This window comes from Pteronotus mesoamericanus, unplaced genomic scaffold, assembly GCF_021234165.1.
Source record: "Pteronotus mesoamericanus isolate MK-2021 breed Mesoamerican mustached bat unplaced genomic scaffold, CSHL_Meso_final scaffold_167, whole genome shotgun sequence".
Lineage (NCBI taxonomy): Eukaryota > Metazoa > Chordata > Mammalia > Chiroptera > Mormoopidae > Pteronotus > Pteronotus mesoamericanus.
The window spans coordinates 10,443,447-10,456,601 of record NW_026555308.1 but is presented as its reverse complement, the minus strand read 5'-3'; the positions used below and the strand labels follow the sequence as shown (position 1 = coordinate 10,456,601).

Here is a 13,155-nt window from a genome sequence, read left to right as displayed (position 1 = left end):
CACCAGGAATAGAAAAAGTGGCCACCAGGAGCCCACAAAATGGAGCTAGCAAATATCTCATGGCAGGGAGGTGCCAGTCAGGTTTGCAGGAAAGTGGGAAGAATGGCCCCTGGCCCAAGGCCACACAGCTCAGTCACTGATACCCCCTGAGTCTGCCAAGACCTCTCAACCCTCAGCCCTAGCATTTGACACCTCATCAGGGCACAAGGAAGTCCAGAAGGTGGAGCTATTGCATTCCCCTGAACTGATGCTATAGAGAAGGGGGTGCTCCACCCAAGAAAGATGGTGTCTCTGGTGCAGGAGAGTGACTTAGCACAGGGATCCTGGCAGCTGTCTCTTCAGCTTTCTTACCAGCGCCACAAACCCCAGTCTCTCCTCATGCAAATCTAGTCCACTATGCCCTCTCTCTGCCAGAGCCCAGGGTGAGTGGTTGCAAATGAAATTTTTTGTGCACTGGCTATTTAAGAGGGTGTCTGTGTCTCTAGCAGACTCCTGTCTTTCCCTGGTGGATAGAATCCCTGCCAATTTTCATAGCCAGATGTTATATGGGCTCCTATTACCAGCTCTGGTGCTCTGGTCTGGGAATCCCAGCTTGGTGTCGACCCTACTCTTTTCAGTGAGAACCTTTGCATCTGAGATATCCTTCAATAATCTCAGCCAGTGCCCATGGAGCAAAGCCAGCCCTTTTCGTACCTCTGCCCTTCCTATCAGTCTGGATGTGACTTCTTCTGTAAATCCTTGGTTACAAGATTTCTATTCAACCAGTCTTCAGTTGATCATTCAGGTTGATTGCACTATATATTTTAGTTTTAATTACAGTGTTGCCCTGGGAGGAGGTAATGTAGCTTCCACCTACTCTGTCACTATCTTGGATCCCCCAGAAATACATTCTCATATGCTGCTGAAAAATCTATGGCTTCAGATATCATTGGGTCCAGGAACTCAAACAATATCATCAAAACTAAACTCACTCCTCCTCTCCCTTTTGTCTTTCTCAGCAATGTCTTTATTTCATGGCAGGTTCTTTTCTTGGTAGTGAGATGGCTTCTGGCAGCTCCAGGTTGCTTCCTAGCAACCCTAGCAGTAAGTGATTTTTCTCTCCAAAAATTCAACAAACTAGGCCCAAAGTTATAGGCCTAATTCATGTTGAAATAAATGAAGTATTCTAGTTCACATAGAATTAATACTTATATGACTGGAAGACATATTTGTATCTATAAAAAGGTCATTATCAATGACAGGAGCAAGATTTTCAGTACCATATTATGTGAGTATTTTTATAATTATGTGTGTGGATATAATATTCATGTAATTAAAATAATAATAAATGCATGTTTTAAAGCAGTAGTACCAGGATCTGTATATGTGGTTTTTATAATTATATGTGTGTATTAATATGTAATATTCATGTAATTAAAATAATAATTTATGTTTTAAATAAGCAGTACCAGAATCTGAGCTGAATCTGAACTGAATCTGAACCACCTCTAAGCTGATTGGCAGAACAAAAACATTCACAAGAAACAATTTTTTAAATATACTTACACAATGTTTTTGATAACAAAGAATTGTGTGATTGATGACCCTCTTTGACTCTGAATACATGTACTAAAATTTTTCAAATAATGCCTCTGAAGAATGAGGTGCTTTCTCCATTCCTTGTTACTACTCAGTAAAAGAAACGAAATACCACATTCTGCCCTTGCACAATTTCCAATGCATGGGCTTTAGGAAACTCAATAATTTGTTAAAATGCCAAGAATATATGAATATTACAAAGGGCTTCTCCTGGATAATTGGTGAGGCATCCCACTAAAGCAGTGCTGCACCAGTAGCTATGAAGATAGCCTATCCCTTCTTTCATAGCCTTAAGTCCATTTCAGACAACTGCCAAGACAAAAGGCATTCGTTATCAATAATTGTCTCCTAAATATTCAATACTATTTTTAAAATAATATTAACCTGACAAGTTTCATGATTGTGTAAATTTAAGAAAACCATACACTTTCCTGGACCACAGTTTTATTATTTGTACAATGCACAGAATGGACTGACTACAATCTCTATGAAGTCACATATACAAATATATACATACATATATACACACAGATTGCTAATCTCTGTACCCCTAGTACCTCCCCCAGTGCCTATCATGTAGGAGTTTCTCAATAAATACTCATTCAATGACCAAACTATTTAAGAAATGGTCAGCGATTACCAAAACTGAAATCCACATTCTCATTTTCCACTGATTGGAGGCAAAAACATAAACTTAAAAAAAATGGTGGAATGAGTTTTTCATGAAGCTAGTTCATTTTATTGAACTGTATCTTATAAGTGGTGTTAAAATGTACATATCATTTATGAAATGATATCGATAGCATTTAGTAGTTAGTTTTTACATAATTGCGTTTCTTTTAAGTTAGCACACTATGTTTGGTCCCCCAGTTTTTCAATTATTTTTTATTTTTAATCACCTTGGAAACCAAAAGGTGGTAAACCAAAGGCAGGATGATTCCTGAAGTTCCTCCCAGCTCCAAAATTTTATGAGATAAACTTTTATTTTTTTATCATTTTTTATTGTTATTCTATTACAGTTGTCCCAATTTTTCCCCCTTTAAACGGGGGTGGGATGGGCAGAGGGGATGAACTTTTCTTACTGGTTTGAACTAAGTACTTCTAAGGGTGTGCGTCAGCACCATGGACAGGTCTCTGAGGAGCCGGTCGGAATCCCTGGAAAAGGGACTGGGTTTAAATAAATAAAATACAGGCTCTTCTTTGAACGTGTCAGCCTTCATGAAAACACGACTCCAGACATAATACCTAAATTAATGAGTTTAAGTCTCCATTTAATGAAATATTCAGATTATGATTACACTTAGTTTCATTAACTGCATTCTCAGACTAACATAATGGGATTTCCTTTTCAACTTGTAATTAACTTTATTGAGAATTCTTAAATATTGTATTGGGACTTTTTAGGTAGTTTCCTCAAACCTTATTATAAATTATTTTAATATATGTATTACAGTATTACACTATGTTGCCTAATTATTGGCTGTTATTTTTTAAAAGGAAAAAAGTCGATGCTAATGTTGAAGAGCAGCAAGCTAACTAAATAAGAGTTCTCTGAAAAGAAACTGCATTCAGCCCCTGATAGCTGACCCTGAAGTTTTGATCTTCCCAGGTCAGACATAATGTTTTTATTTTCCTACAAAAAGGAGAGTGATCTTAACCAAACAAAAGCCTCTTCTCCTTTTATAAAACTTATGTAAAACTAATTAGATCTGCAAGAGAGATCTATAGTCTATGATTGATTGTTCTCCCCTCCTTCAAAGATGAGAAGAGTCAGGACATAAAAAATTTTCTGCTTTCTTTCACTCAAATCCTTGAAAATTGTTGGGGAGTATTTTTCTCCCAGAACAAAATATCAATTTCTAAGGGAAATCTATCATAATCTCTCTTCCCTCTCCTTCAGCCTTGGGTGTTTCTGAGGAAGCCTCTTGCCTCCTGTATTTACTCCTATCCTGCTGTTCTGCAATCACCTGTTTACTCTTCCATCCCCCAAAGTATCATAATCTCCAAGAGGATATTTCCTATTTTGTCTCATTAATCTTTGTACCTCCAACTCCTTGCACTTTTCCTGACACAGAGCAAGATTTTAATAGATATAAGTTGAATGTTGATTGAGTAAATGGAAATATTATTGATGAGAAAGCAAATAATTAGCTAAGATCTAAGTTCTCCAGGACAGAAATGGTGACTTTATCTAAGTCAGCCTCTTTCCAAAGATAAGTGTAATCTAATGCAGTGATTCTTAGTGGAAATCAATAAATAAGGAGAAGAAGAGACATAATCTGGTATATCACCTAGTGTGGGCCCTTGGGAAAGGCATGAGAAAGGTCATGAATAGAGTACAAGTTTTAAAACCCGAAAGAGTCTGAACTCTTTATCAAACATCTATGTAGCCTTGGGCAAGTTACTTAAACTCTGTGAGCCAGAGTTTTCTCATCTATAACATGTGGGTGGAAATACCTATTTCAATTATTTCATGGAGTTCTGAGAAGTAAAATGCATGCATGTGGTATGTGCAAAAAATGTTACTGTTTTATGTATTACTCTCTTTTTATCCACACTAAGTGCCAATCACATCATAGGCATGTTGCATCATTTAATCCTGATATATAAATACAAATGCTCTCCCAAAGGAACTCTATCCAAGGATAGGCTTTTCCTAGTGTGGAAGGAACAGAACTTGGCATCTTTTAAAGTAAACCAGACACTGTGATGAGCACTTAGGCTTTCTTTACAAATAGTCCTACAGCTGGTTGCAAGCACTTTGGAAAGGCAATGCAAATCTAATTAGGCAATGCCATGTGGCCAGCATTAGTAACAATTTTTGAAAAGAGCCCAGGAGATGACTTATGGAAAGTGGTGATTTTTTTTTTAACTTTTAAGGGCTCTATTTCTGTTGCTTGCATGTGTATACACACACACACACAACTCATTTTCTGGTTAGAAATACAAGACATGTAGGAGGCCACAGAAGCCATACAGATTCCTTTTGGCCTGTTCTGCCAGGGTAAATAAAATATTAAAATCAATATTCCTAGCAGAACAAAAGCTCGTGGGTTTTTAATGGGAATAAAAGAAAAACAGATGAGAGGAACAAATGGCTAAGAATGGGACAGCTGCTCTATTAGAGCTATTTCCTTGGGAAGGAATTGACAGTTTCTTCAGATCTCATTTGCATCAAAAACATTAGTAGTAACAAATACACACACCACACACACAAATTGTGTTATCAGCTGGCACAAAGAATGAAAACATTTTCACTGTGAAGACAACTGCACAGTGAATTCATGCTGGCGTGTCATTGTCCCCTGATGGACAGACCACTTTAGAAGTAATGTTCACTCATTTCAAAAATAATAATAGTAACCACCAACATTTATATTACCAGGCATTATGCTCATGCCTTTCTATGTGTTCATTCATTCAGTCCTCACAAAAATGTTGTAAGGGAAATAATAGTTTCCTTCTTTTACAGAATGGGAAACTAAGGTTCAGATAATTAAATTAATTTTTCCATGATTGTACAGCTAACAGGTGATAGAGCAGATACACAGTCCAATTATGTCTACATTCCAAGCCCACATCCACCACTCCCTTGTTGCACTATCTCAAAGGCATATTAGACGTGTTTAGTGAGCATTGTCCACATTTCAGACGAACCTAAAACAAAATGCTTCAAGAGAAAACCAGAGCTCTTGATCTAAAACCACACAAAGTCAGTTCAGGTAACTGCACTGAACCTACAAATGTATTTAGCTGATCTAGTACAGATCCACCCACTAACTCTTATTTACCTTATAATTTACTGACCCATGGGCCAAAACCATTACAGTCACAAATCCTCAAATGGAACAGTTAGCCTGCCCAGCTGTTGAAAAATGTTTTGGTTTCAGAAACAAGAGTGTTGGTTGCTGAGGCCTCATAGAAGAGAGTCAAAGCCTTACATGCGTTAGAATTAGCCAAGTTCCCCCAAGACTCAAAATCCCGAAGGTTCTGCTAAGGAGTTCCACCAGGCTTTTTGTGGAGCTTGGACTAGAGATTCATCATGCATGAGTGCATTTGTTCATTCAGTAAACATCGATTGAACTTTGTAATGTCTAGGCATTGGAGATACAGGAGTCTATAAAGCAAAGACAACCTCTGTCCCCACCCCACTTCTCAAACAAGACCTTCTTGGAGAACTTCCCCACCGTAGCCCTGAGATGACCACACTCCACCCAGCTGACTGACCAGGGTCAGACAGCTGAGACGGGGAAGCCAGGCTGTTAGCTAGCCAGAAGCCAGTCACGTTTTCTCTCTCTGGATTGTGTGAACTAAAGGACACAGCCATTAAGTAAATTAAGGACAGAAAGATAGTGATGCTCTCTTTTCCTACTCTACCTACTGAAATCCCTGAGGTGGTCATCGTTCCCACCCTTCCTAAGCCTGGCTATTCACCAGAAGATAGGCCATGTGTATCCAGGCTCTGGAGTGAGACGGGCCAGGGTTTGAATCCGGACTCCTCAATTAACTATGATGTCATGGACAAGGTCTTTGATTTTTAATTTTATTGTCAATATTTTCAAAAATACACAAATGTTGAATAGAATAATTCTATTTGGCCACCCAGCTGCAATAATATTTTCCTCATTTTGTTTCATCTACCATCCCCCACAATTTTATATTTTCCTAGAGACTTTCAAAGTACACCTCAGTCATCATGTTAGACGAAGTCCTTAATTTCCATGAATTTCAGTTTTCTCCTTCATAAAACAGGAATAATAATACCACTTCCACAGGATTTTTCTTTTCTTGGACAAAAATTATGCCATGAGCCAGCCCATTTCCTGTGGTAGGGGGTGCCGCTGGGACATTACAAAGCATGTGCTATCACACAGTTTACACTGTAGTGGAAGAGGCATAAATAACGATATGACAAGTTTAGAGAGAATAAAAGTTATGAAGAAAACAATGGGACATGGGGAACAGCAGGTAACTCGGGAGCCAGAGGGAGACAAGGAAGTCCTGCCCAATGAGGTGGCAGTGGGGTTAGGCTGTGAAGGGGAGAGACCTAGGAGCCCCACGCTGCACGCAGAAAGCACAGCACGTGCAAAGGCCCTGCAGTAGAAATGAGCCAGGCGTCTGAGAGCTGTTTTGAGTATGAAATCAGCTAATACATTCAAAGCTTTAACACATAATGCCTGGTAAGTAGCAAAGACTCATTAAATGTTATCATTTCTCCTAAGAGAGAACTCGTCACAAGACAGTAAGTACACTGGGGTGTATTTTGGAAACAGCTCTCTTTCCTCGAGTGTTGATAGATCTTTCTGGTCACTTAACATATCCTTTAACAACTTCAACTCCTGGGGGAAGTCTTTACAATTCTGCAAACACCTGTACCACAAGGAAAGGTCACGTAGTACAGTGGTTACAGATACCGACCTCCGGGTCGTAACTTCTCGGCTTAAAACCCAGCTCCACCATTTAGTAGCTATATGAACTTTGGACAAGCCACCTAACCCTCCGAACCTCAGCTTCCCATCCTTATGATGGTAAAAATAATAGTACTAACCTAATAAGATTTTGAAGATTCAATGTGTTGAGGGTTTAAAATGCTGTCTAAGTTACTGTTAATATTATCTTAGCCCTGGCCGGTGTGGCTCAGAGGATTGACTGCCGGTCTACAAACCTAAGAGTTAGCAGTTCGATTCCCAGTCAGGGCACATACCTGGGTTGCAGGCCAGGTCCCAGTTAGGGGTGCACAAGAGGCAACCACACATTGATGTTTCTCTCCCTTTCTTTCTCCCTTCCTTCCCCTCTCTAAAAATAAGCAAAATCTTTTTTAAAAATTATATTATCTTACACAATTTTTACTCTTATACACTATTATATCTATATTTTTTTCCCTTTTGCCTTCCCTGGTTAAGAAATCCCCCCCAATTTTAAAAACATATCTTAAAATATCCCTACAAGTATCTCCAAAAGTCAAGTATAAGATATCTGAGTGCCTTGGCAACACAGACAAATAAATAGAAACCCATCTGGCCCTAAATATGAGCTATATAACATCTTCAGACTTCACCTGATCTGCTTTTCATCTGGCTCTTTGTAAAGTCATTTGGGAATGGCCTTAGGGGAGTAGGGGGTGGGATGAGGCTGAAATCGCAGCCTGGTCTTTCTGATGGATTCTGTGTCCTAAAATATCAAGTCAGCATTTCTCCTCAGTGTAGGGTGAGATCTCACTTGCTCAGATTATGCTGTAAAATCAACAGTGTAACATCAACCCTATCTCAGCGAGGGGTCATCTGTTCGTATGGAACCTGCCCCATGAGTATACATGTGGAAGCACAGTCGGGACAGCGACTGGATCCATTTCAACACTGACCAGGTGAATAACTTTATATGGATGTTTTTATAGACACTGGAAGACATTTCTTTTATACCGTGGCAATAAAAGCTTTGTAATTACTGACGCCTTATTTAGTATTGTTTCTAGTTCTTACTACATCATTAAACAATACGATACAACCAAAATTCTACTACCACGTTTGCAGTACTAAATATAATGTAGTATGCTGGATCAGATCCTGCAACAGCAAAAAGACATTAGTGAAGAAACTAGTGAAATTCAAGTATCTCCAGGATAGCTAAAAATAATGTACTAATGTTGATTTTTTTAGTTTTCACAAATGCACTGCAGTAATATAAGATGTTCACATTAGGGGAGAGTGGGTGAGGAGTATACAGAACTCTATGTACTCTCTTTGCATCTTTTCTGTAAATACAAAATTATTTCAAAATTCCAATTTTATTTTTTTTTTTTAAAAGGTATGCTGTTCACACAAAAGAGCTGAGAAATGTTGATCTGAGTTGTACCCATAGCCCCTCACTCATATCTCCGGTCCTAAAGGGTGAAGGGAACCTATATTTACTCTGCACTCCCAAAAGGGGTGAGAGGTATCACTGGCAAGCAGGGAGGCTGGGGTGGGGGCGACAGAGTACATTCACAGCACTTGAGGACAGAATGTGCCTTCAGACGCAAGCTGTAATTATACAGAAGCCAAGGAGCATTTGCAGAAAATCACTATCTCATCTGAATATACATCCTGTTAATCAGAGAGGTCGAAGCCCTTTTGATCATCAGGCTAAATATTTTTAGGCAATATCACTGAATGCCTGGAAAGAACGTGAACGGCATCAGCCGAAGAAAAATCCATCTTCAGATAAAGAGGCAAGTTTTTTCTATCACAGGAAGAATTAGCTATACGAAATTTATAAAGAAAGGTTGGCAAAGATGTCCCCAAATTGAAGCCTTCTCCTCCCTATTAGACTTCTCGCTAGTCCTTCTCCACTCCCCCGTTCTAGATAGCCACGCTTCTACACTGACTTTGGATTCTCTTAGCATTTGACCCAAGCACAAGGGGAAGATCAGAAAGTGATATAGCATTAGTATGAAGATGAGGAGAGAGAAATAAATAGAGGTAATTACATATTCTCTCAAAGCAATGTCGAGTGGGTCACTGAATGGAAATGAAGATGATATTTAAGTTGGGGCTATTGAGTGCCCAGTCAAATCTGGTAACTTGGATAGCAAGTGAAGAACACCTTGAAAATAGCTTTATGTGCCGCCTCCTTGGCACATCACAAGCAGATATGTCTTTCTTTCCATTTTTTGTAATAGTAAATATTTGTAGCTTCTATAATGTTCAGAAAAGGCTTTTCTGTTCAGGAAGTAAATTCTATTTCTGGCACTTTCCAGTTGTCAGTATACACTCCTTCCCTGCTTTCTCAATTGGTCAAAGTGAGCTCTGGTGACTGGTTGGTTTCTTGAACGCCTAATAGCTGATAAATATAAATCACCTAGTCCTATCCTCTTAATTCACTCCAAAATCATTCCTTCTTCTAAACATGGAAATTTTTCCCTAGAGCTATAATATATAAATGGCTCTTGTAAATCAATAAAAAGATAAAGTCATTGCAAGAAAATCTATCATTACTACCAACTACTGAACTAGTTATATATATATTAAAGTTATTCATGCAAATCTGTGAAAAAGCTATATGTGTCTTATTTTCCAAATATTCCCAGGAATTCTAGGAAACAAGGATTGGATCAACCTAACAGGATTATGTGAAATTAATATCTGTGGTAAATCTTGTGAGAATGCAATGTTTGTGTCATCACACCCGAAATTCTCCCCTGTGTAGAATACTACAAGGCACATTTTTTTCCTTGGTATAAAGATCACTGATTACTGAGACACAAATGCAAACTGAAAGCAAGAATGATAAATAAACCAAGTTAGTCTGTCACAGGTGATTTCTGAATTACTCAGTGCCTGGACTCCCATTTCTAAGCAATCATTCTTTTCACTACAATTTTTTTTTAAAGTCCCTTATTAAAAGCAAGATTGATTCATGTATCCTGCCCTTCACCTAATGGAATGATGAAACTTGGACGACTTTAATAAGTTTGTTACTCCATTTGATTGAAACATACTGTGAGAAACTCATTAACAGTCACCTTTTATAGCCAGGGACTGAGCACCACTTCAGCTTTGTCTACTCCACGATCTCATTTGCCCACTTATGATGATTAGGATCCACATACACAAAGGTCTTCATTTCCCAGTGCCATCTGAAAGAGAATGCTCTCATTTCCATCGAAGCCAGGGCTGGACACAGTAATTGCCATGCCAGAGTTGATGCAATATAACGTATCTTTTACGGCTGTGAGATGTGGTCATAAAACTTCCAATTGCTGGTGTATATTGCTCTAAAATGTGGCTTTTCTCATACCATTTTATGACCTGGTCATAAATACATAATGTTGAATTATTTAAAACAATGAAACCTAAGACATTCTATTTGGTGACCATTTTCAAATCATGTAAACATTGACTTTGTGAACAGACTGTAACACTTCCAAGGCCACGAAAAATTATCACCATGCAGAAGCAGAGGATTCCTGTCACCTATGTCAAATTCCACAGACATATTCCTCTACCCATCAAGCATAAAAATTTGTAACCAAACAGTCCAAAACTACGATTCAACAAATAAAACATCAATGCAGCTCCTACTGGAGCTTCAGCAAAGGCAAACCAGACTATACAATGTTCAATGCCAGAACTTTTTTCTGTTTTTAAGCACCACCAGCCACAACTTAATGCCTCCTTTAAATTGTCTGGCTTTTGTTATTTTAAACCAAACCCTCTCCATTACTTTAATGTGGGGGTTACTTGAAAACATAATTGCTAGGAATAACCATGGTAGTACACTATTGTCAAAAATTAAACAATCTTGTTTTTCCCCACTCCAATTAGTCAGTGTATCAAATCTATAATGTATGCTGTATATACAGACCTTTGAAAGGAGAGAAAATCTTTGGAAGTATACTGAGATCCCCAAGTAGGTTCCGTCAGTTAAAAAAATGAAACACATAACAAAGGCAGCTTTTTTTCAATCTTGAAAGAACAACAGAATGGAATTTGCTATTGTTGAATCACACATACACACCCCAACACAGCATAACTACAACTCCTAACACACAAAGGTGTGGAGGACACGCACGTGCACTCACACACACAAAGCAGCTGTGGATTATTTTTATGAAACTCTAGTTTTATTAAAAATAGATGTAATTCTTTTGAACTAGTATCTGTCCATTGAAAACAGTATAAAACCTAAAAGTCACAACTGATCTACCTCTGGAAGCAGACAAATAAGCAAATGGACCATTGGTTAACCAACTACCCAGCCAAGATGAACCAACCAAGTGGTCTATTAGTTAACAGAAGAACCAGCCCTGAGAAATCAACCAAGTATATCACCCATTCACAGAGAAACAAACCAAGTGACCTCCGACGATGCCAAACACAGCTTCATCCAGTAGAGATGAAATAAAACTTCTACCTAGTCAACAGAGAAGCTCTTAATGGGCCCCAACACACACCAGGAGATCTGGAAGTGTGACCCCTGGCTTGGTCCCCACGTGGGACTGGAAATGGATCACGCAGCTCTACTTACGAAGATTATTTATGGGGGTTCTGGTATCCATGTTCTCATAATGCTGCACGTGAACCACAATGTTGAGGTCTCTCTCCATGTGGTCCGTGTTGCAGTGGCCCTGCGGCCTCATGACGTCTGCAAGGGCCCTAGAAGAAAAAAGAATTTAAATCTGTTCATTCAAGACACAATGACTGGCATCTGCTGTGCTCTGAGCACTGTGCTTGGGAGCAAAAGATAAGACCCCTTGACTGCATGGAGCTACCATTCTAGTTAGGGCTGAGGGGAAGACACAAGTAAGTCAATAAGAGCAGTGCAGTTTGAGGTGACATAAGGACTTCTTGCAGACCAGCTCACATGCTTCCCACGATAGATGTGTAATAGCAGTATTAGCTAGTTCACAGAGTTGTTGAGAGGACTAAATGATGAATATACGTAATGTGTCTGCACCCCGTAGATTTAGTCCCCCCTTATATTTAACACTAGATACCAACACTTCATGTATAGCAATGGCCCACTATTAGTAACAAATAACATTTATCGAGTACTTACCATAAGCCAGGCACTATGCTAATCATTTTACATGCCTTAATTCAACTAAGCAGCCTATAAACACCTTATGAGGATTATTACTCCTTCTTTGTAGATAAGTAAACAAAGGCTCAGAGATGTAAATTAACCTGCTCAAGGTCACACAGCCAGTAAGTCATAGCACAGGGATTTCAACAAGAGTCCATATTCACAGCTCTGTACACTGAGTGGGGGGGTCTTCCTGTAGCTATGGAGGATGTGGTGTGATCCTTACACACCCCGTGCTAGTGCCCTTCTTAATCAGCAGCTGGAGATGGAGGGAAAGCATAGAGCCTGGGGCGCCAGGAGTGTTTCAGGTGCCTTCCATGTATGTGTGATCTCCTTGACACTCACCCAAGGGTCAATATTCTTATCACTATTATTTTATAAATAAGGAAACAAGTCGAGGGGGTGTTAAAGTGACTGTATTAGTTTCCTGGGGCTGCTGTAACAAAATACCACAAAGTAAATGGCTTAAAACAGCAGAAATGTATTATCTCACAGTTCTGGAGGCTGGAAGTATAAGAACAAGATGTTGGCAGGGCCACGCTCCCCCTGAAACCTAAAGGTTTTCTTGCCTCTTCCTAGCTCCTGGTGGTTTGCTAGAAATCTTTAGTATTCACTGGCTTAAAGCTGCATCACTCCAATCTCTGCCTTCATCCTTTCAGAGCATTCTCCCTGTGCCTCTGTCTCCAAAGGGCATTTTTAAGGACACTGCTTGCATTGGGTCAGGGGCCCACCCCACTCCAGTATGACTTCATCCTGACTAACTGGATCTGGTCACATTCAGAGGACGAGAGGTGTTAGGACTTTGATGTCTTTTTCGGGGGACATGATTCAACCTACAACACTAACCTTCACAATTACATGCAAGCTTGGGAAAGAAGCTTGGTGTTTGCATGTACACGGAGCACAGATAACTGTCAAACACATATCACGCCTAAGGTCGGACCTCACCAACACACTCTTTTCTCTGCATCAATCCTCAATCATTTGTTTATTTAGATATATGAATATCCTCAG

The 13,155-nt window shown here is 39.3% G+C and overlaps 1 protein-coding gene across 3 annotated transcripts in view; it reads right to left on the bottom strand.

The window, feature by feature from the left end:
* The window catches only part of SHISA9 (shisa family member 9), a 284,780-nt gene that overhangs the window by 259,784 nt on the left and 11,841 nt on the right, over positions 1 to 13,155 (bottom strand). For all 3 annotated transcript variants that reach the window (XM_054589592.1, XM_054589593.1, XM_054589594.1), the window contains exon 2: positions 11,584 to 11,711. In XM_054589592.1, the coding sequence (XP_054445567.1) occupies positions 11,584 to 11,711 (128 nt within the window). The remainder of the gene's footprint in view (positions 1 to 11,583; positions 11,712 to 13,155) is intronic.